General features: G+C 42.1%; 1 protein-coding gene across 10 annotated transcripts in view; it reads right to left on the bottom strand.

Moving 5' to 3' along the window:
• FAM13A (family with sequence similarity 13 member A) overlaps positions 1-22,948 on the bottom strand; it is a 133,767-nt gene that overhangs the window by 33,910 nt on the left and 76,909 nt on the right. For 7 of the 10 annotated variants that reach the window (XR_005828720.1, XM_040599503.1, XM_040599516.1 and 4 more), the window contains 4 exons: positions 16,293-16,334; positions 6,779-6,823; positions 5,002-5,181; positions 1,959-2,145 (listed from right to left, as the gene is read on the bottom strand). Coding sequence is in view for 9 of the 10 variants with exons in the window: in XM_040599503.1 (XP_040455437.1) it covers positions 1,959-2,145; positions 5,002-5,181; positions 6,779-6,823; positions 16,293-16,334 (454 nt within the window). In the remaining variant the exon portion in view is untranslated. Of the gene's footprint in view, positions 1-1,958; positions 2,146-5,001; positions 5,182-6,778; positions 6,824-16,292; positions 16,335-20,956; positions 21,106-22,643; positions 22,673-22,948 lie in introns of those variants that run through there. The other 3 variants (XM_040599563.1, XM_040599571.1, XM_040599534.1) reach the window with 3 other exon arrangements.

The following is a 22,948-nucleotide window of genomic DNA, read 5'->3' as shown; positions in this document are numbered from 1 at the left end:
ACTGACAGTTCTTCCACCGCTGACTTACGCTTTTGAGTCAGATGCAATTAGACAGCTAAGAGGAAAGCTTCCACACACTGTCCTACATACTCTTTCAGGCTTTGAAAAGCAGGAAAGCTCAGAAAAGGGTAGCTAAGAAGATGCAACATCACAAGTTTGTTTACGTGATGAAGGCCTATTAGCAAATGCTAAGTAGCAGGTTATGTCCTTTAATACCCCAAAGCAGGTAGTCTAATTTGGGTTATTACTTGAAGTGTACAGATGTAGCCAAAAGAAAGCTGAACCACCACACATCTTGCCAGTAGTCTCTGAAATGCAACTATGAAATAAGCCACACTCATGAAAATTTAAAAAGCAGCCTTTGCTCTTCAAAAAAAAGTAGCACCATGCTCTCTGCCAGCTGTTTCATAACAATACTCCCAGCTGACAATCCCACTGCAACACCTCCTCTAGCAAAGCAAGAACCACACTGACAATCATCTTGGTCAAAGTGCTTTTTGTGCAAGGTTAGTCCATTTTATGTTCCTTTCAGCCTCTGCCCCTCAGGAGATCCAAAAATGAGAGGCAGGGTGAATTCCAGTGGACATATTAACTTTGAGGACATTTCAATACTTCATGAATGTTTTTCAGGTCCACAGCAAAAGCAGACACTTCTGTCAGTCTTTCCTAAATCCTGAGTGAAATTCTCATTTAAACTGCTTTACGCTCCACAGGTACACAGAAGAGATGCAGAAAAGAATGTAAGCACTCGACCTTTGCCTATCAAAGTCCACTGCTACAAGCAAAGACGCAAAGTGCGAGTGTGCCTATCTCACCATGCTATTTCATGAAGTATCATGATTACTGATATTGAGCACTGAATCTAAGCACAGCCTACAATTTTTGGCAACTTCCCATCTTTTCATCACAAAGAGAAGTCAAATCCGCCTCTCTCTAGAATGCCTGAACAGGGTAACAGCATCAGGTAATTGCAATTTTGTGACCTAAACAAAATGACTCCCAACGCAATGTCACATGAAGAAGGAACTCACACACAGCAGGCTCTAAAAATTAATCAAGTACAACTGAAGGAAATGTCCTACAGCTCAGAAGGACAGTCTCTTCACACTGCTTTCATTCTACTGACCATGTAATGCATGCCTGGTGCTAGGCACCGGGATGCACAGCACTTCTGCCACTGCAAGTAGACCCTGCACTGAAGCGCAGTACAGTTTCTCAACTGCTGACACTACAACAAGTGTCTGGTTTGGTTGAAAGTGAAGGAGGGTGCATCAGTTTTACTCTACAGCTTGTAAAAGTTGACAAATTGTCTTCTATTGTGACGGTCACACACGAATATGATGGGCAAATTCTACAGCATTCCAGATTTTTAGGATATTCTATCAGTCTCATTTACCTCCTCCGTAAAAGGTAGCTAGAGGGATCATTTTTTGGACCAACACACTCCAAAGCGTTCTGTAAACTGTAAACAGCACAGTAACTCACAGACTTCAGGGAAAAGGCATAAAACACCTTTGTTATCTTATCAAGAAGTCACTTGCAATCTACAGTTTCGGAACTTAGCAGGAATATAAAAATAAACTTGACCTAAACATGTGAGAACCTGCATCTGAGGTTCCAACCTCCTTGCAAGACTTTTGAAAGACTAGGAAAAAGATTGACTCTCTTTTTCCTTTTCCAACGTTCTTTGGCAAATTCAAAAGGAAAAAGCAAAAAGTTGGGGAAAGAGAAAATGACTGCAGATGGAGTAAGAGGATCATAGCAGAAATACGGCTTCTAAGTTGCCTCATCACAGGTTACAAGGGCGGGATCCAGTGTTCCCCATAGTCCAAAGTAGCCACTTATGCTTGTATTGTAGGCAAAAATGGCTACCCAAGGGAACCAGATTGCACTGAAATAAAAAAATACTTTTCCCCACCCTAGTACTAGGCACCAAATAGTACAGCACGCCAGCTTACCACAGGACTGTCCTGGTTGTCATTAAGCTCTGAAAGCTTGGTGCTGGATTTCTGCCGTTTTGGCTTATTCCTTTCACTAAGATATCCAGAGCTGTTGTCCTGTAATTTTTCTACTTCTTGAGTAGCTAGAATACAGTCTTCAAGATTGCTGAATCCAGAAGGAATGTTTTCTTTGTTGACGACTTCCCTAAAAAGAAAAAGGACATTACAAGAGGTTGTTTAAAACACTCTACCGCTACATTTATGGTAGCAATAGAGAAATGCATCATGGTGATTGACTCAGTTCCGTCAACGTCTTCTACAGCCTATGAAACCAGTATCTCTGGTTCTTCCTACTGCAGCAAACACCACACACTGTGCAATGCTAAATCCCATTGAGGAGTGAAAGCCAGGTGTATACACCTCAGGTGAGAAAGCTGTGAGGATCAACATTTGGGACTTGATTCACTTCCCACTAAAGCCAATGCAGAGAATCCCACTGACTTCACAAGGAGACGGGACTAGCTACTGGTTGTCTGTGGTATTTTTATAGAGAATATGCAGCATATTTTCCTTTGAGACACATGCTTTTAACTTAGAAAAGTGATTCACAGCTGCAGTCCAAGGATCTCCTTTGGTGCATGCCACCACATAATCGCCCCTCTTACTCATCTTCTCAACTGCAAGAGCAGGACTGCGGTGCTTTAGCCAAATGCTTGATTCCTATTTGGAAATTACAAAAAACAGAAAAGGGAATGCAACTCTGCAATGGCAACGCAATGGCTAAGACAGAGAACTGTTCTGCTATGTTGGGAAGTGAATGGGACAGCTAGCTTGAAGTCATCCCATGATGCTGGGACACTCTGGGCTAGCAGGGTTTAGGCATGTTTTCCAGAAGCCTGGCCTACGGATTACCTTGCCCAGCAAAATTAGCCTGCTGGGTCCTTTAGCATGCAGCTTTCCCTTCACAGCCTTCCCTCTACTTTGTGCAATAATGAAGATGCACGTACATAACACATCACTGCATTACGGGAACAATAGAAACACAACACATCTCATTCTACGCTGTCCTACCCTGCTGGAGGCTAAAGGCAGGCCGCTTACACTTGACATTGAAAGCGGAACATTTGCTAACTGTTGTATGTGCAGCTCCCTCATACAGCGTTGTGCAACTCCAAAACCTGCTGTCACGAACAGCAGGAGAATTTATCTAGACTTCCACTGGTGTGACAAGAAACCCATTCCTCTGTAGTATCTGCACACTGCCAGCACAAGAAAGTTTTCAGATCAAAAACAAAACCAGAAAATTTCAGAGGTTTTCTAGATCATGAATCTCTAGGGTTTGTTGGTGGAAGAGATTTCTAATACTTCTTTGTATCTCTATGATTAAACTTCTAAGGTATGACACCTGCCTTTGTGGAAGTTTTTACAAACCCCTGAGCAGACCAATTACATATACATAGTGTCTAGATCACGTAGTCTGCAAAGCCTGGGAGTTCACCTATGTGTTTTTGTGATAAACATTCTTCCTGTCTTAAGTCCCATCTTGTGGCATTACAAATCCTCTTGTGATACATCACAAGGCAAAGAGATTAAATCACTGACAATCAAACCAACAACCGAAAGAAGTTTTGAAAGGAATTCCCAAGTTTGACAGTTCACCCCAAAGAGTTCCAGCAATCTGACCTAAGGGAACCAGGGAAAACAATCTGAACCATAGAGAGCATTCAAAACTTCCAGCGGGCTTTAAATCCTTGTCTCCAGCTTTACGGACCGAACCTGAGCTACTGTGTCAACCATGTCTAAAGGCAGCTCTGTAACTCAATGTTGAAAAAAAAGCCCTGCAGTACTATATGCTTCCGAACACGTACACTAGCCTGTCCCTGACCTACTTACCTGAGAAGCCTGTCGGCAGGGCTACTAAACAAGAAAAACTACTTCAGAGCTGCTGCCAGATACTTGGGTGACTTGCAAACGCTGATTTCCCAGTCCATCTTCACAGCGTACTTTCATTCACTATGGAAATGGCTTATTATTTTGTAACTACGGACTGTTTTACAACAGTAGCATTGACGCATTTTGGGAAATACCACGGCTGCAGTAATAACACAAGGTATTGCTGGTTATGCACCTGTACAGAAGTGGCTTTGTATAGGAAGGTGCAGATCCAATAGGATTTGGGGAATTCGGCACCCAGAGAAAAAACCCAAGAAACTAAATGCTTGTTTGGGAATCTAACTTGAAATCCTAGCAATTCAATACTACAGTCAAATATACACACTCTTTACAAAAAGAAGTGCTGTGTTAAAAGCTAGATATATGTGTAAGCACTGTTCAGATCACGGCCTTGCAAAGTCTGTCGTTACAGTTCCTCAAAGACAGCTATGCCTTGGGGAAGTGTTTGTTAAGGCTGCGATGGTAATACATTTGTACCACACAATATATGCCCCAAGCAGAGGGGCATAAAAGGAAAAACAGGTATTATTTTTACTCTTTGATAGACAGTTGATGAAACTCACCACTAAATAATTCTTAAATTTTGTGTAACAGGGTGGATAAAAATTCTTAAATTGATTAAGCAAAAGGAAGTTTTTTCTACTTTCAGACAAACTCCCAAGTCTCTTCAATAAACCTAAACATAAGCTGTGCCTCCACATACAAAAGGGGAACTTGATCTCATTTCTGAAGGCATTCTGAATTCAGAAAAGCATCTAAACGCAGTGTTTTTATCTAAAGAAAGTTACAGGCAATGGGGCCAACTGCTTGGGAATTTCCACTAAAGCAACAAATACTGTAATTAAAAACTCCACTATACTGTGTAAAAAACCGGATTCTTATCATGCTTTGCGCATGGTAAGATCCATGACCTCTAACAAACTACATTTTCCAGCTCTAACTGATGCAATGGAGCTCTGCACAGGCACTGCATCCTGCTCTGCACTTTCAACACAGGGCAAGGGCCAGTGCATTTCATAACAGAACTAAGCATTGCCTTGATAAGAGGACATGACTAGGGTACACTTAATGAAATATACTTTCCAGAACAAAGAAATCAGGCTCATACATGTCTCTGTTTCTCCGGGCTTCCTCCTGCTCTTTGTGGTATCGCCTCCTCTGCCTGGCAGACACATTAGAAGAGGCTGAAGATGTTCCCGATTCAGAGTCCTCTGAACTCTGGCCGCCTGAGCCATGAACATCAAAGAGATGCTGCTCCACGGCTGAGCGGATTGTCTTCTCTAAATACCTGTCAAGCCGAAAAATAAGGTCAATTGAGCTCAAAGACTGTGGAGCTCCCTCTCTGCAACATTAAATAAAGCAAGGGTATCTGAGGGTTATGTTTTACGATGGCAAGGCAGTATAAAATGTCCTAGCACTCTGACATCTGCAAAGAGCTAAGCCAAAATCTTCAGATACCCTGATGACCCTTAGAAGAGCTAAGCCTTCCCAATTCATCTTGTTCTTTTTTATTTTTAGGGATGTTTGAACCTTCAGTAAAACAGCTAATTTCACTTACTGCACTAGACATTGGTGCCTAACTTTCACTCTCCACTTTAACAGTCCTTGCCCTGACAAAAATGTATTTGATATCCAGCCATGCTGACACCGGCCAAGCCTCTTGGACAATCCGAGCTCAGCGAGGCAATGAGGATCATCTGCAAGGTGATTCACTGCTCTCCCACAGAGGGATGAGAACATGCAAACAGCACTTCACTACAACCTCCTCACACACTTAACTCGGTGACCAAGCATGCGTTTGGTTCTGAGTTCACCTGAGTTCATGCTGCTTTCGCACTGTTCTTACGCCATGAATGCACCCACAACGAAACTTGACTTGCTCTGGAGTGCGATCACCAGCACGCCCACTGGCAGTAAGAGGGCTTCCACACAAGCCACAGCAAGGGACCCTCTGCAGTTGCATCAGTTAAAGATGTGAGACTACTTCAACTTTCAACACAATCAAATCTCCTTCATTTTGGTACTAACATTTTCTTGTAATATATCCTTCCTTCCGAGGAAGTTTTTATGGGCAAACTCTAAATGTGTGTGTGTGTGTATGTTAAAAGATCATTTAGAAACACATTTTTGCATACCCCACCCCTGTTTCTTGCAATGCTTTAAGTAGTCTACTGAAGAATGAGTTTTTCAAAAACATGCCTGTCCAAAGTCCATATATCGCTTCTAGTGCTTTCTCCATAACTAAAAAAGTTATTTGCAGGATTTGCTGGTTAATTTTCAACTGAGTAGCTATGAGTATGGGAACCTGTACCTGTGCTGACTTCTCCCGAGAATTTACAGAAGTTGTTGCTAAGTTGCTATAGTTAGAAGTCTGCTGAGACTGCAGTTCTCAAAAATGTCAAAAGGTCTTAGCAACTGCAAAACGCCATGTGGTTTAACCAGGCAACATGTCTGTGTTTCATGTATTGACAAGAATCAGTTCTGCAAACCCATCAACCATTGGGAATTTCCAGCTCCAGCAAGGGAACCAACTTGTTAACTCTGCTGCTCCCAGTTATGGTAGTGGGGTCAAGCCCTGTCCTCTGCTGGGGTACAACAGGGTGCAAACAAGAGCAAAAGGATGACACAGTATGAATGGCTTCTCCAAATATGCAAGTCCTGCCTAACCAAAACATCACAGGCACAGTGTGAGAAAAGAACCAAGGGCCTGAGAATTTTTCAGAAGGATGTGATTTATTATCATTGCAGATGCTTTGGTTTGGGAAACATTGTCTTTTTGTTTGTGTAAGCACAATTCTTAAAGAGAAATCAACGAATAACCAGCAATACTTTAAAAAGCTCTGACATACAAAAAAGTCAGCTACAAAATTGTAGGAGATACTTACTCTCCTGTAGCAGGAATGTTACTGCTGACTTGTGATACATGGGCACTGTGGAAAAGAAAAAAAGCAGAGAAAGTTAGATCTAAGTATCATAACAAGGTCTTAAAAAACCCTTTTCTTTGCAGTACTAAGATTTAAAGGTCTGAGTCGTCTCAACAGCAATTGCATGCGCGTGCACATGACTTGTAAAAGGGTTTTCCCCTTAAGGAATTTTCACTCCCATGGTATTGTGGTGCATTTTGACAATGCCAATATCCTAAAGAATTAATTTTCCTGTCATGCCCTTGCAGTAGGCCAAGGTGTAACAGAAAATATTTCAACCTCAACATGCTCCAGATTATTGGCTTTCTTCTTACCCTTCTGCTGCTGCAGGTTGTTTTTAGCCTTATCACAAGTGTCCTTGTCTTTTGAAAATGTATGGTCTGTGAAAGGCGACTTAATATTTAAGAATCTTTAAATATTAATGGACGACAAAGTCAAAATACATATTTTGCACAGTTCTCCTGCTACTCTGATACTCGTGTTCTTTGCTTCACGTTTTAAAAAATAAAACGTATGCTCTCTTCTTTCTCTTTTCCCTCTGTCTGTTTTCAGGCTCAGGCAGAGCCAACGTGACTGTAGGTGTCATCGCTTGCTGTTTAAAGCCCTTCTGAACAAGCTGATGTGCCACTTTGCGCAGCTGAGGTCTGCCTTACACTGTCACTGCTCGCCTCCCTTTGCCAAGCTGAGTCCCATCCTGCCCCTTCTTCCCCCACACTGACTCGGCTCTGCAGACAAGGTGACACTTTTTGCCTGTTCATTCCTCTTGTGATCTTTGTTAAGTCAAGTAAGTTACATGCCTAGGGGTTTCATTTTGATTTAGCCCTGTTATCAGCAACGGAATTAGCAGTACCACCGACTGATCTATCCCAATGAAATGGCACTGCATGGCCAGGGTATGAGCCAGGCTGGGCACAAATTCTGCCTCCTGCCAAAACCACCATCCATTACTTTCAGCCTTTACCACCTTCTCCCAAACCGTTTCAATGCAGAAGAACCACCAACGGCTGACTTCCCTCCACCAGCCAAAGGTTTCCTCCTCTGCTTCCCTCAAATATTTCACACTTCGCTGTACAGACCCAGAGCCAGCCAAGACGCTGCAGCACTCTCAGGTCATAACCGCTCTGTGGCTTTCCTGGGTTTGAGTGTCACTTGTGGCGGAAGGCAGGTGACAGAGGACGAGAAGGGTAAATGAAGAGCCACTACAGCCAGTTTAACCGAACTAACAAACCAGCCTAACTCCTGCAGTGAAGTACAACCCCCACAAACACTCAACTGATTACAAATCAGAGTCCCCATACGCTTCAGCTTCCCTTGGCTGAGCCAGTGCTCCCCTCGGTGTGAGCAAAGCAGTGTGCCCGAAGCACATGTGCTTCTCTTCCAGTCCCAGTTTCACCCGGTGCTCGTCTCCAGCCCAGGGACAGGTCCCTGCAGCAGTGGCACCGTGTGAAAAACATGGATTTGCCAGTATATCCCACATCACCTGCACAGCATCCCAGCAGCTGTGTCATTCAGATGATTTCATGAACAGAAGACATACAAACAAATATTACCGTACTTACTATTATGGGCATGCAATCTGCACATAGGAAAACAAAATATTTGCAAGATCCCTCTCTTTCCACATGTGGTATCTTGACTATTAACTACTGGTTGGCTTTGAAATTTGAAGAGTAAATGTCAAGTACCCTACTTTCTTTCCCGTTCACTTACATGAACTATTCGGGCTCTTCACAGCCTGAAACCATTTTTTAAGATGTGGCCTCCCGTGGGAGATGAATTAGGAAGAAAGATGCTAGTGTGGTAGGCTAAACCATGTTCTAAGATACAATTCATACACTGACTACTGTTCCTACATGTGTGGGAGTAAGTTAATATTGTATCAACTTCCTATAATATTTACTTGCAATTCATACTGAGTGGGGGTGTCTTTCATATCACACCTTTCTTCTCTGTTTTCATTTCACAAAAGTGGTGATGGGGAGGAGATCGGATTGTTTGGATTCTGTTTTTTTTTAAAACATCCCCAGAACGTAGGTATATATACTCATCAGACAAGACAGAAGATCTCAGGAAATAGCTCTTCCCTCTATTTCCAACGGAATTAACACTGTGCAAAAATGCAAACTCCTCCTTCACATAAACTTGATGAAAGGCTAGATACTGTATGTAAGTAAAACTTCATGCTGACAACTCTGTGGTGTTCAAGGCCAACAGTGACTATCTGCAAACCACTCGCATCATTACTGAAAATGCACCAGCTTCTTTACACAAAAAGTAATAAAAAGAAGAAATAAATGATAAAGCTGCAAAAATACCTAAATAAAATGCCAAAAAAATCCCTAACACCCCAATAAATACTGTAGTTGTCTATTTCTCAGTGAATCATGTGCTTTACTAACACCAATGCAGTTTTAAGTCCATTAACCTTGCTAATTCATAACGATGCCGTATCTGTGTAACAACTACTTTGTGGTATCTAGAAAAGCCCTACTGAGATGATACAGATTCTGTTGGAGAGCCACTAATACGGTGATTTTCAAACTACCAACAAATAACAAGAAAATATGTATACAGCTACATGCCAGCGGGGTGGATGACTACAAAATGAAGCTGTGATATTCTGATTTTACTGTATTTCCCTCCTAAATACTGCTTCCTGGCATACCGAATGTAGCTTTATTCATAGCCCTGTGATATTTTAATGCTCTTTTATTAGCTTTCTCTCAATAAGATGGAGACTTTAAACCAGAGTTTTTCCAGATCCACTAAATTCCTTTTAATTCCGCAATTGGTAATTTTCCTTGCTATTTCATTTTGAAGCTTAATTTAAATGCATTGCTAAGTTGCTTTATTTACTCTGCACCAACCTTTTTTACATCAAGGAAGCTGACAGTCAAAACAAATGGTGGAGGGGAGAGTTACACAGTGGCTTTAGAAATTGAGCCTGCTCAGGGACAGAGGACAGAGCAGGAGGTGCTCCAGCGCGTTACTAAACGCAGGGAAAGGCACAGCCCTGTAAGGATTTCACAGCCCAGAAGAGCAACCAGGCAGGCAGGGCATATCCTGTGGGGTTTTCCAAACTTCTTGGGTGGCAAAAGTTGCTCTGCCTTTGGATTTAAGCTTCACAGAGCATGAGAGAAGAGCCATGCCCCGAAGAGCCCTCTTGGCATGCCCGCCTGTATGGGCAGCTGCCTCGGAAGGGCTGCTTTGCTCAGTAAATCATCCGGACAATGGGAACTCATGTTCTGCTTTGCTTAATTATTTTCTCCTCATGTCTGCTCCACTTCACTGATATGTATAGTCAATTATCTCCACAGCTAGATTATCTTTATTAAATTATGCAGCTGCTACAGAGCAAGCTGAGAAATAGTGACTTTCGATAGAAATTAAAGGTTCTCCTCAGCTGATGGAAAGCAGCAGGAGTGTTTCCCAGTTCTGGGGACTTTGACTTTCAGAAAGCCAGCCACAAAACCTGCATCAAGGCACACAGCTCTTTTAAGCGCTATAAACTGCTGAACTGGCTTCTTACAACCTTCTTGCTTTTCCTTTTGGGAAGTCTGACCTTTAGCACTTCCCAGTGTTAACTTGTTTACTGAAGTCTCTTGCTCACTTTCCGAGGTGTCACCAGCTCTGGATAACACCTTGCTTCACACACAAGGTCAACTCTTACTGCATGGCCTCTCGTCCCATTCTGGTTCTACTTCAAGTATGGGAAGGTTGTATTTTCCATCACCTTTAACACATTTAACCTCCCTTGCCTCCCCTGACTAGTACTCTCTAGGTTTAAAAGATACGCACTGGAGTAAGAATTCTCTCATGCAATACCTCCACCCTATTTGATCTGCACTGTGCATCCTGTGACAGCAGGCAACTAACAGTTGGACATCCACCCCCCTCACCTGGTTTTTTTTTTCATTCAAGGTACTACTGAGCAAAACGTTAGGGCATCCAGGTATAAAAGAGCAAAGTAAAAATATCAGCCAGAGCAAACTTAGTGACGTAGTACTCTTCCAGACTGAGTTTTCATTTATGAAGTCAATGAATTAATTCTTGACCATACTTAATGGCCTAAATCATAAGCTATACTTGCGATCTGGAACTAAGGGCCTTCATTGCGTTATTAATCTCCATCTGCTTTACGCAGGAAGCAAAGCTATTTTTTCCCCTGTTTTTGTTTGTTTGTTTTTTTAAAGCCAAGCACAACAGTAAGAAAGCCTCAACAGATGCAAAAGCTTCTTACCATTTTGCCATTCCAGCACAGAGGAAGATGTTTAAATGACTCTGGCATTTCAGATGGTAAATTTCTGAAGTCCTTCCAAATACATTATTCCAACCTGTGGCCTAGGAAATTCCTATTTCATAGGTACTTACATAGCTGAAACACTTTTCACTCTCCACAACTATGGCACACAGTGTCATGCAATACTGCAGACTCACATTGGATCTATTTTAAGACAACTACTTCAATTGACACACATTTCCCAAAAAGGAGGATTGTGTCTCCATATAAAATGTGAAAATAATTAGTTTAAGAATAGAGATGTGCTTTTAGTTACTGGGATGTCCCATCACACAGAGGACAGACTTTCAGTGTTTTCTCAGCATCTTAATGCTTTTGTGAGCTCAGATTCAGTTACCCTTGCTTTAAATGCAGTACATTATATTTGACACTACCTTCTTACCATGCAGAAAACTAAACCCACTGAAAGCAACTGTCTTGTTTTCTTCAGGATTCCTGCTGTTTCACTTGTACTGGGATCACCCTTTATGATGGGTGCACACTGACACCTACTGCTTGGAGCAGAGACAAGCCTGAAGGGGATTCATACAAGCCACTCAATTTACCTTGGAGAATTTGGATGGCTGAGTCTGTACAGGTTCCTCTACAGAGAAGGGAAATACTCCTAAGGGGAACTCTGACCTGCACAGTAGCTGGACGTGTGAGCAGAGGCATCCAGCAGGCCGGTGTTTATTTTCAGCCAGTGCCAATGTGATACAGGACGTTAATGTGCATCACACAACGTAATCATGACTTGTAAAAGGGTCCAACAATCCTGTGGGCCTTTTCTGGTATGTCCCACTCAGGAGGTGGCATCCAGTGGGAAGGCGGCCAAGCAAATTTGTGAGCAGGCACGAGAACTAGAACAAGAATTTTCAGTTTCTTCAGAAAACTGACCTGAGAACAAACAGACCAAACCACCTTACCCAATATACTACAGGCTAAGAATACCTGACTTGCATTATATAAAAAGAGTTGTCTCAAATAACAACTGCTAAAAGAAGAAACAGTCAGCTGTACTGAATACTGCCAACAGGATATTAGTACTTCAAGGAAAAGAAGTACTAAACCAGGTGAAACTGTCCAGCGCCTTGCCTTGCACTCATGGGTATCTGCAATGCAGATTTTTGGCACTGCTTGTGATGTCAGCTCTCATCCCAATTTCAGTTGAATGCTCTGTACGTTAACAAGGAAGCTCCCCGCTACAAAGCTTTTGCTTTTTTCCCTGTAATATCACTCTGGTTTATCTCAGGATATAGTCATCAGGAAACTCCTCTGAAACCATCTACGTGACTGATGTCAAATCTAAAGCATGTACACCAGCACGAAGCACATCTGTAGATTCCCTGTCTTCTAAAAACTCACTGCACACGTTGAGTGGAAGTGTGCTTACAGGGAATTGCCATTGCCAGATGCTGCTCTCATTACCCGAAACTGCAGAGTGTTTCTCAGTACCGATTACTCAGTACAGCTGGCGTTCACAGTCTCACTACAGAATTATACAAGGAACAGCACTACGTATTTTTTAACAATCTCAACTCCCTTTGCCACAAGGTTTTGCAACAAAAGGTTTTGGAACATAAATGGCCTTCAGGCATGGCTCTCTGGAACAATCAATCACCCAGCAAGGCTCTTCTTTTAACAGCCCAGAAATCTCTTTGCCTGCTATTGGGCACAGCTGAGTCAACAAATCGTCTTACCAAGGCGTACAGAGAGGGAGAGGATAACCCTGGTCAGCAGTAGATGAATGGACACAAACCCCAGATCTTACAAACTAGTCAAGCCCATCTCATCCTTGCAGTGCCAAACAAAAGAGGGCTCCAGTTACAAAATTTCTGATTTTCTGCCCAAATTTATTCATAGCCTGTTTGTACACATTTTCTCTTGCGTCAGTATTGTTACTTAACATAAACAATCCTTCCCCCTCTCTAAAGTCTGAAGGGAATATGTGTACTCTGGTTTATCTCTTATTGTGAATAAGCCTTCCCTGCTATTTTCTCCATCTTATACCAGGGTCTGCCTGCTTCTCTAATCATCTTCACAAATCTAATGCCATTGGAACATGGAGTTACTGAAACTGTATGAGGCCTCATCTGACTCTTGTGCAAGGGCATCCATTCTTTCTCTAAGTATACTGAAAATACTTCACTTTATATATCCACTGTCACGTGATTACTTCAACTTGATTATTTCATTTTCATCTCATACCTCCCTTCCATCCCTCCACAAACAAGAATGCCCACATCTTTTTCTTCCCTGGCATTTCCAAATGTGAGGAACTCCCCTTTCATGTAATGGATTTTCATTATTAGTCCTGAGATGTATGACTTTATTACCTATGTTACTATTTTTCATCCTGTATTTTATATTTCATGCTTATCTTTATCTGTATCTACCTCAACCATCCTGTATCACAGCTCATCGTCATATATTTTCTCCTGAAGGACACCCTCATCCCATTCACCTTTCCTAGATTTCTGCTATAAGCCCAATTCATGAGCATGACTCTATTTTATTATGCCAGTGGCTATCAATGAAAAAAAAAGTCAATGACACTTAAGGAACTCCACCAGCAACCTCCCTCCTCTCCTACAGCAGTACCTGTAGGTCTCACACCCTCACTACCCATCTTGAAGCTCTAGTATAATGCCCATTCTCCCCATACAGATAGCATGACATATAAAGCATTTTACTGACATCAGACAGATTAGGTATACTCCTTTTCTTCCACTCTCTGGAAAGTCTTATAAAAAATAATTTAGTTGTACTGCTACCACCTCTCTTGACAAACCTATGTCACATTTTGTCTCATTTACCACTTACTCACTGCTTATTCAGTTACAAAGCAGCAGTGGTAATTAATTCTACACTTGGTCATGACTTTCCCAATGTCTAAAGAAAAAAACTCAAACAAGTCGACAACCCCTAAATCAGTGCCATTTTAAGAAATAGCGTATAGAATAGTGAGTAAGTCTCTGGTCTGATCTACCAAAACTCGTTTACGGAGGGACATGATGCTCCTTCAGTCTGGCAAAAGCCAAGTATTGTGCAGTGTTTGGAAGCTAAAGAGCTCTCATTCCTATTTAATTACCTTGTTGCATAATTACCTGTACAGCCCTCTGCGTGCAGCAATGGCTGCTCTGTACATACACATTCCTGATTCACTTGAAGGATTACTTGAACAGTATTTCAAACTATGAAGTGTGGTTGGTAGCAATACAAATAGATTTGACCATCAGACAGCTAAAGCAGACTGTCTCCCCTTCCTTTTCCATGGTCTGAAACACAATTCCTACATACGTCATGCACAACAATTAGAACATTCAAAGTTGCACAGAAAAAACTGGCCACCCACTCAAGTTCTCAGTTGTTGAAGCACCATGAATTGCCCAGCCAGCACCAGCTGTCCTGCCAAATTAACTGCACTTGGCAACTGACCTCAGAAGTACACATTTCTGATGTGTGATAAACAGCAGCAAGACTTACAAGCTGCTAGCTTTACTTACAAGTAATTGTGTCTCAGCAACGTTACAGAAGACACAAGGTTGGCATGAAGCCTTACGTTGCAAGGTGTGCTGCTCTCTCTCTGCCCCTACTAGCCATTTCTTCACTTTCCCACTATGTGTTTATTCCTGACTGTTATATTTCTATTTGCAAGAAATATTCCAATGGAAAGCCGTCCCTTCGTTCCAATGGACACACTCATCCTTTGTTCCCCATCCTAATACGCCCACACGTCCATTTAACATTTCCAAACCCACTCCCTGCCTCTCAGAAATGCCTTTGCTTTGACACCAGTTTCCCTGGGTCCACTCCTCGTCTCCCCATCTCCTTGGCAATCCCTTCAGCTGACCTTGTCAGGAATCTCCTACCTGGATCATCTTTCCATGACCCAGGAAAGGGCTTGAAAGTACAGTTTTAAGCAGTAAGACATATAGAAATGTAACAAAAGCCTACCATCATTTCAAGGTCACATTCAGCCAGAAAGAAAGGGACCATTTTCAATGGAAAGACAGGATGAGGATTTAAACTGGGGAAAACTTATGATAAGGGAAGGTATGCAGCTACAAAATAATCTCCCAAAGGAAAAGGCAGAACCTCCTCAGACAGTTTGGAGCTTCTGAAGCACAGACTAAGAAACATCTGCACAAATACACTGCAGGGAATAATGGTGCATCAACAGGAAGGAAGGCAAGACCATGGATTAGCCTGGCTGCATAAACGGTTCACTGACCCACAGTTTTAATGGAAGTCTGCATATTAAAAGTATGCATGAAATGCACACTTTCTGTAGATTACGTTAGAAAAATTCTCTAAGAAAAAACTCAAGCTACAAAGATAAATAGGAATATATGCAAGTGAATGAATAAATTTAAGAGATCACTGTAAGAATCCGAAATATCACTGCTCTCACAAAAAGCACCACAGGGATTTCTTTCTATTTGTTTAAACTCTACAGAGATCAAAGCACCCAATTATAATATCTGGCCCGCCCTCCTCTGCAGCCCTTCACTGTTAATTGCCCTGGCTCCTGTTCTTCTACTAAGTATAAATGAAAGCACTGGAATTGAGCCTGCTACTGAAGCAAGCAGAGCAAATTTTCACTGATGTCAATAGAATGAGAGGCCTTTTACAAGCAGTGACTTTGCCCTCCAGTTGGCAAAACAAGAAACGCAATTTGTTCAAATGCAGCATGAGCCCTATTCCCTCCAGGCAGGCACGCTGGGGACCCAGGCACTCTCCTGCTTTTCTGGGCTGCAGCAGCGGAGCAGTTGCTGTATGGGCTGCTGACTCACCATCTGGTTCCTGGTTTCTTTCTGAGCAGCACACGCTGCCAGTTCCTCAAAGCTTGTGGCAAAAATCTCTCCTGTGCCCACAGATTACAAGTTACTCATGACAGGCATCTATGCTGCATAATGACTGAAGAAAAGAGGAAGCGAATGTCCATCTTCTAATTAAGATCTTACAAGACTGGCACTAAACCCTGAGCCTCATCTCTAAATACAAAATATTGCAACAGAGTTTGCATCTCTGAAGACTCATTCATACCGCTAGCTGAGCAATAATTAAGAGTTTAACATTAATCCTCAGTCTGATTACAGTCTGTTCAGCATTTCTGGCATCACTCCCCACATGAAACTCCAATAACGAGTCAATCCCACACAGAAAAATAAAGTAAAACAAATGAGTAAATACCTCACATAGAAGGGTGACATAGGCCGCTCATCTTCCTGGGAGCTAAAAATAAAACATATTTTTAAAGTTAGTGTGCAGCTCTGTCTTGTATTTGCAGTTCAAGATACTCTTATAAAGCAGAGATAACAAAAGTGAAACAGAGGTAACACTTATGTCTACTTCGTCCTCTGACTGTGCTCGTGGAAGAAAACTTTTAAGTTACATTCCTTAAATCCTGAGAATCTAATTCATTTCTCAGTGTCCACAAACATGGCATAACAGATCTCCTGCTAGCGGCCAGGAGTCACTCCAGCTCCGTAGCATGCAAGGACTATTCCCATAGCAACAATAAAGCATTTTGCCAGCAAAACCACCAAAGCCTTTCGCTGTCTGCTGTTCCAGAATTAAACAACTTATCTATTACAGCAAAATTTGAGAAAAAAAAACAAATGACATCTTCAGAGATGAAAGAAATGGCTGTTGGTGTATGCATTAGGCTATGAATTCCCCAGTTTTACTGCACCTGTGGCAAGTCGATTTGACTATGCTGCAATCTCCCCAGGCTTCTGAGATCAGAGGCTGCCACCGGCTGGCTTGGAGCTCCCCTGACAAAATGGTGCTTCAGCAGTCAACTGACCTTGCTCAAACATAACTACCTGGTGTATGGCCAACCAGTTCCCTGATCCAGCTCATCATGCCTGTACTGGCACAGGGGTAAGAATGAGCTGCTGGGATGCTGAAGCTTAAAGGTGTGGTGGACTGATGGTTTAAGTCAATTTAAGACCGTGCTGCTCTAAGAAGGGCTTCACATGAATTTCACCTAGTTGTTCCAACCAGATAAAAGGGTGGCCCTGCTGGGCATTTAAGCCTTGTAACCCTCCAGAGCAGGACACTTGTCCTCTTCTAAACATGCAGGAAATGCCACCCAGGTCATTTCGCCCCCAAAGGACTATTAACTGGATCTGCTGAAGAGCACAGCATGTTGAAGAAAAGATGGGAAGCTGCATAAATTACTTTAAACAAAAGCAGAAAGGATAACGCAGCACAGGTGCTGGAAACCAAGCACCTCCCTGCTACCTTCCCCTGGGGCTGCGCCAGCACTTGGCATTGCCACAGGTGCTGGGCTGTGAAGGCACCTATTACTTCTGAGCTTGTTCAGAAGATGAGAGAATATGGGAGAATGCTCTAGGTGAGGTCAGCTCAGCTTCAAACTCAAGTCACTCAGCAGATTTGATCACCCCAACCAACTTCAACAGAGATCTGAAGTAGATCAAGCTTGGATGATGTTTGAAAAGCCTGCCTGAGCCCATTAATCTCTTGAATTTTGAAGGATTTTATTGATTTATAAAAGCTTCTCCACGCACAGAATAAAGTGGAAAGGAACATCTCCGCAGGTTTTGTAGCTAGGAGATGAAATACCCAATATTTTTTGCAGCTTCCACCAGGCCGGAGGAAGCTCCCTGTGCAAGCCGAGCTGATGCTGGCCCGCGGCCAGGTAAGCACCCTGCTCCGCCACTGTATATAGCCAGAGGCAGACTGCAGCGCCGCTTATTTTGAACCCAGCCAATGTTGTAACAGATCCACAAATACGAACGCCAAATTCATCGGGGGGCAAGAGCACGAGGGAGGAGGCATGGATGCAAGGGAATCAGAAAGGCCACGAAGGCAGACGGGCAGATGAGCAAGCCAGCGTGCCAGAGAAAAATCACAGGAGTTCAATTCTGCGTCATTTTGACCCCCCATACGGTACGCAGAGATTCATAGAGAGATAGCCACAGACATCTACAGAACAGACCTTCCAGCACGTTGCATGGGAAGCCCGAAATACCAGTTCAAGGGTAACACCAAATACCACAGCCCGGAAGGAAGACAGGCTGCTTGTGCAATCGGCGTGGTCTGCCAAAACTCACATTGCCTCTACCGCAACAGTGACCGGGCAGCTCTCAGCAGCTCCCCAAGAAGACTGGGAGCACAGCTGCTACCGGAAACTTTGCTGCCACTTCCACAAGCCTGTCTCCAGCACCCAGAGCGAGCTGCAGTCGGCTGCCGCTGTCATCCCTCCTCCAAGACCCGCACAGCCATGGAGCAGTGCAGAGCAGGCTGGCAGTGCCTGCTTGCAGCAAGGTAGGTAACGCACCTGTCTGTGTGTGACTGAGGCAAATGTCACCTGAGGGAGGGAAATGGAAGGAAGGGAAACACAGAAGTGTCCATCGTTGCCCTCACTAGAAGATGACCTGCAACAACGGCACAGGGTAAGAACCTCTGCCAGGTACAGGCTCCCTCCTCTGATGGCATGCAGTCTCTCAGCTTGCACACATTATCTATTTACCACTTATGGAATATACTTTTTTTTTTTTAAAGTGTGAAGAAGCTATTTAAACTCAAAGCTGCCAGTAAAGTGTTTTGCTATGTTCAGTTCATTACATTAATGACTGTACTTGTAATCTCGATGTGAATAAGACCCAGTAGTGGACAAAAAACATGAAAAATGTTTTCTTATGTACAGAAAAGTTCACATCACCATCAAGATTTCTGTGCATCCATGCAAATTCAAACGACACCAAATGCTGCTTTGTGTACAAGTGACAGCTGTCAAAGCTGCAGCAAACATGCTTTCTTTTCCATAGTAAAAACCCTTCCTCATCTCAGGGTTTGTAATTAACTTCCAAGTCACAGAAGCACAACCATACTGAAAAAGCCCAAATAACTTTTATATTCACACTCCCACTAGTTCCTTTGACAGATCAGATGGAAAAGCAGTATTCAGCAGGAACTCTGAAACCTCTTGCATTTCCTTCCTTTTCTTCCACAGCAAGCACAACCGCTGCTCCACAAGTTGAAGTAAGTTTTATACCTCTTTATGTTTATAAACATTATCCACTCACACAAAGCAACTGAGAAGAAAAAATATTTTAAAATCATTAGCTGGTAATAGGGAAGAAAGAAGCTCTAGAAGTCAGAAACCGAATACTAGTTTCATTTAGACCATCCTGTTTCAGAATTTCACATGGTTGACAATAACTGTAGCTGTGTACAACCTCTTTTATCCCAATAGTGCTTTATAGTTTTGCACGTGCAGCACTGATCAGTAGCTGTATCTGGGATGAAGAGCTCTAAGCTAACTAGGAAATCTAGACTTTTGAGGAAACCATAAAAATTTTCTGACTTCAGAAAGATCTCCTGCATCTGAGTAAAGCACACTACCTATTTCACCACTAAATCACTGCAAACAACATAACCCAAACATCTTTCCCAAACTTCATGTACCTTAGTCAACCCACCTGTGCAAGCTGGAAGACATGAGCTGTGTAAATTGCAAACAGATTTAAACCAGCTATTCACATAATTCACAATCCCTCGAATTAGACGTGAGACTACCAAGCCCTACCACAATCACTTAGTGCACATGGATTGTTTTGATTAAAATACTTTAAGGAATAAAAAATTATTCATACTGTAAGATAATAAATGGATATGTTCATATTATACACACAAACACAGATTAATTTAATGGACGAAATAAGAATTGTGTGTGAGAAGTTTTAAACCTGTGTATACCTAATCACATGGCTTCAGATGCAAGTGACAGGCAAGCAAGCAAAACCATATGAGATATGAATCATAAACCATCATCAGTTAATATTACACAATAAACAGGCTAGAAATTGGTTTAAAACCTTCCACGCAGGAGACACTATGCTGACTAAAAAACAACTGCTTACTTGTTTTTAGAACACCTTGTACTGAAGTGTTTATTGATACTGCTAGGTAGCCCTATCTACCATGCATACTTTCAGAAGAAAATGCTAGAAGTCATTAAGATACACCAAGCATTTAACTGTACTTTACTTGGGCTGCATCATTCCTCTCTGGTTAAAGGGATATACAACCCTTCCAGAAAGAAAGGGACGCCTAATGCCTGGCACAGTGACCTAGCAAAGCAAGTCAGCTGGCCACAGCATGGAGGGGACAAGTCATTCTGATGTGCTTATCTTCTACAGTCTAAATTTCCACCTTGCCCAGCAAAGAATTTATCCAATAAGGTTGGCAAGCAGGTTTAGTAGTAAATTAGGTGGTTTGGGTTTTGGTTTTTTGTAGGTTTGGGGGTTTTTTATACCCTCAAAGTTTTGTCCAGCTTTACACATGCTTTATGGCCAGAAGGCACTGAAGGGACGACATAACTTTAAAAAAAATAAATTTATTTATTCAGCTATCACTGACTATATAGCCAAGCAGGTGAGTGCAAAATACATGTCTCTTTCTTCTCAGACACATACACAGCTTCCCTAAACCAAGGGATTAAACAGAAATTAACTGCTGTTTCATGTAATACCTGAGACAGCAATCTCTCACACTCCTAAAGGACATCTAAATATTTGATCACCTCCTTCTTGCTAAAAACCAAAACAAAAACCAGCCAAACCAAAAGAAGTTGTTCTCTTTATTTTATGGCCAAAGAAGTAACACTATTATGTTTGTGACCTTCATTGAGCTGACAAAAAAGTCTGTCAGACTGGAAGGAACGCCAGTATCGCCCACTAGTTAGTTTAGCTGGTGATTTTCAGGCACATGTATTTTACAGCATTCATGCAACACAGCCTTTCGATCTCTAAAGAAGGAAATAGTAAAGCTCGGGTGAAGTGTAACAGTTAAACAATATATTTCCATTACAGAACCACAGTTACCTTTTTTTGCCTCCCCCTTTTGCAACAGGAATGTTAAGGGCAACCGTTCACCCATGGCATTCTCAAATACGCAAGGATGAGCTTCCTTTTTTTTTTTTTCTTTCTTTTTCTGATGTCTCATCTTGCCCTTCAGAAAGAATACAGGAGCTGCTGAGCCCGCTCCAGAGCTGAAGCTATAATACACCCATTTAGACTGAGAGTTCCCAATTTATTTACGGGATACTCCAGTCCCGACCCCCTCGCTGGCCTGAGCTCTCACCCCAGGTCAGAGGGTGCCTCAGGGACCCTCGCCCTTGTTTTATTTGCACTTAGTTATCAGGAGTTTTTCTATCCTGACTTGCTGGCACTGGAACTTCCACTGGAAAGCTATCACTGCTTTCCTACTCCACATCTCTTTTCAAAAGTTAAATGGGACAATTACTCAAATTTTAAAAAATAAAAATAATCACCACTTTTTTTTATAGTCATGAAAACCTACTTTGACTCAAGCATCTACACGTTGCATCAGAGTTGAAGGGCCCATGCTGCTCAGCCAAGGTCATGTTTTCCTAATGCCTTGCCATAGGCTCTATTTGTTCTGACCTCAAAAGTGAGATAAAGAAATCGCTCACTTTCTGTTCCACCACAGATATTCTGGACTTAAAATAAATGAATTCTTTTTTAGTGACAATATGTTTTTAAGGCAACGAGATAGCTGCTTCTAATTTTAAGGCAATCAAACAAAAAGGCATTGAAAATTCAGTAGTGTCAAATCACTAACGATATCAAAAGTTAACGCAGCTTCTAGGGGGAGGAGAAGGAAGGCTAAGTTTGGGTGACTTATTAAGACATTAAAGTTCTCTCCCTCTTGTTTTCTTCTCACCATTTAGAACCACTGTGCCACCCTGGATTAACTGACATGCCATTTTTGCAATTGCAGAGGATTTTAACAATATCATTTATTTACTTATTCTGACATTCAACATTAATACCACTAAAAACAGCTTCAAGGAAGCCTCAATTTTGAGGCCACAGTAGTGCTGTGTCTTATTCACAATTTTTTCAGCATTTCTTCCCCCCTCCAAGGTCATTTCCCCATAAGTTATTTCAAGCTTGGGGCAAACGCAAGATGAAACTGCTCATGAAAATATATTGCATACTTATTTTCTCAATAGAGTGATTTACTCATAGCTTGTGCTTCATAGCAGTGGGTAAAAGGTAATGTTTTTGCAAATGAGAAATAGCAGGCAATATAAGCTTCTTTCTTCAAATAAAGCCTTCAAAACAATTCCTTCAAATAAATACTGAGGTATGTTATGCAAAAGAATGAAGAAAAGCATCACCTTTGATGCAAAAGTAACCATAAATTTAATCTAACATGGTAACACCATGGTGATACAATGACCATCATTACAAGTCAGCACTCACCATCAATTGTTGAGCAATGCCACTCTTGTTTATAACCTTAATCAGAGGAGGAGGGAGGGGGAATGCACCATATAGTCACTTTAGCAGCTATTTCTCTGTGAGAGTTATTTCCATGCAAACATTTGCATTTTCCCTGAAGAGTAACTTTTATAGTCAAAACTGTAACACTTTGTTTCAGATACTTATCTCCAGTCTTCACAACAGTTACACTTAACACTAGCCATGCTTACCACTGAAACCAAGTTAAGCTCATGCTTAAGTACTTGTGTAAGCCACTCACCAAATGAGCCACATGTCAAAATACCAGGTGGACAACACCGCTTCTTTATTCTGAGCTCACATACTCTGAAAAATGTCTCCAGTAACTTGGGTGGGGGTGGGCTGGTGTTGGTTTAAATATTAATCTCCAAAGGATGCCGCCACCACCTTCCCCAAAGCTGTTTCTTCAGCAGTGTTTTTCCTAAGGGTGTCTCAACTATGTCTTAAGCCTGCAACATCACGGTGTGCAGCAATGTCACTGCAGGGCCAGAGAAAGGGTCCTCTTTGGGGGAGAATTCCCTATTAGCTTTCCAAACGCGTGAGCTT

This window comes from Falco naumanni, chromosome 1, assembly GCF_017639655.2.
Source record: "Falco naumanni isolate bFalNau1 chromosome 1, bFalNau1.pat, whole genome shotgun sequence".
Lineage (NCBI taxonomy): Eukaryota > Metazoa > Chordata > Aves > Falconiformes > Falconidae > Falco > Falco naumanni.
This window is presented reverse-complemented; position numbering and strand designations above follow the sequence as displayed.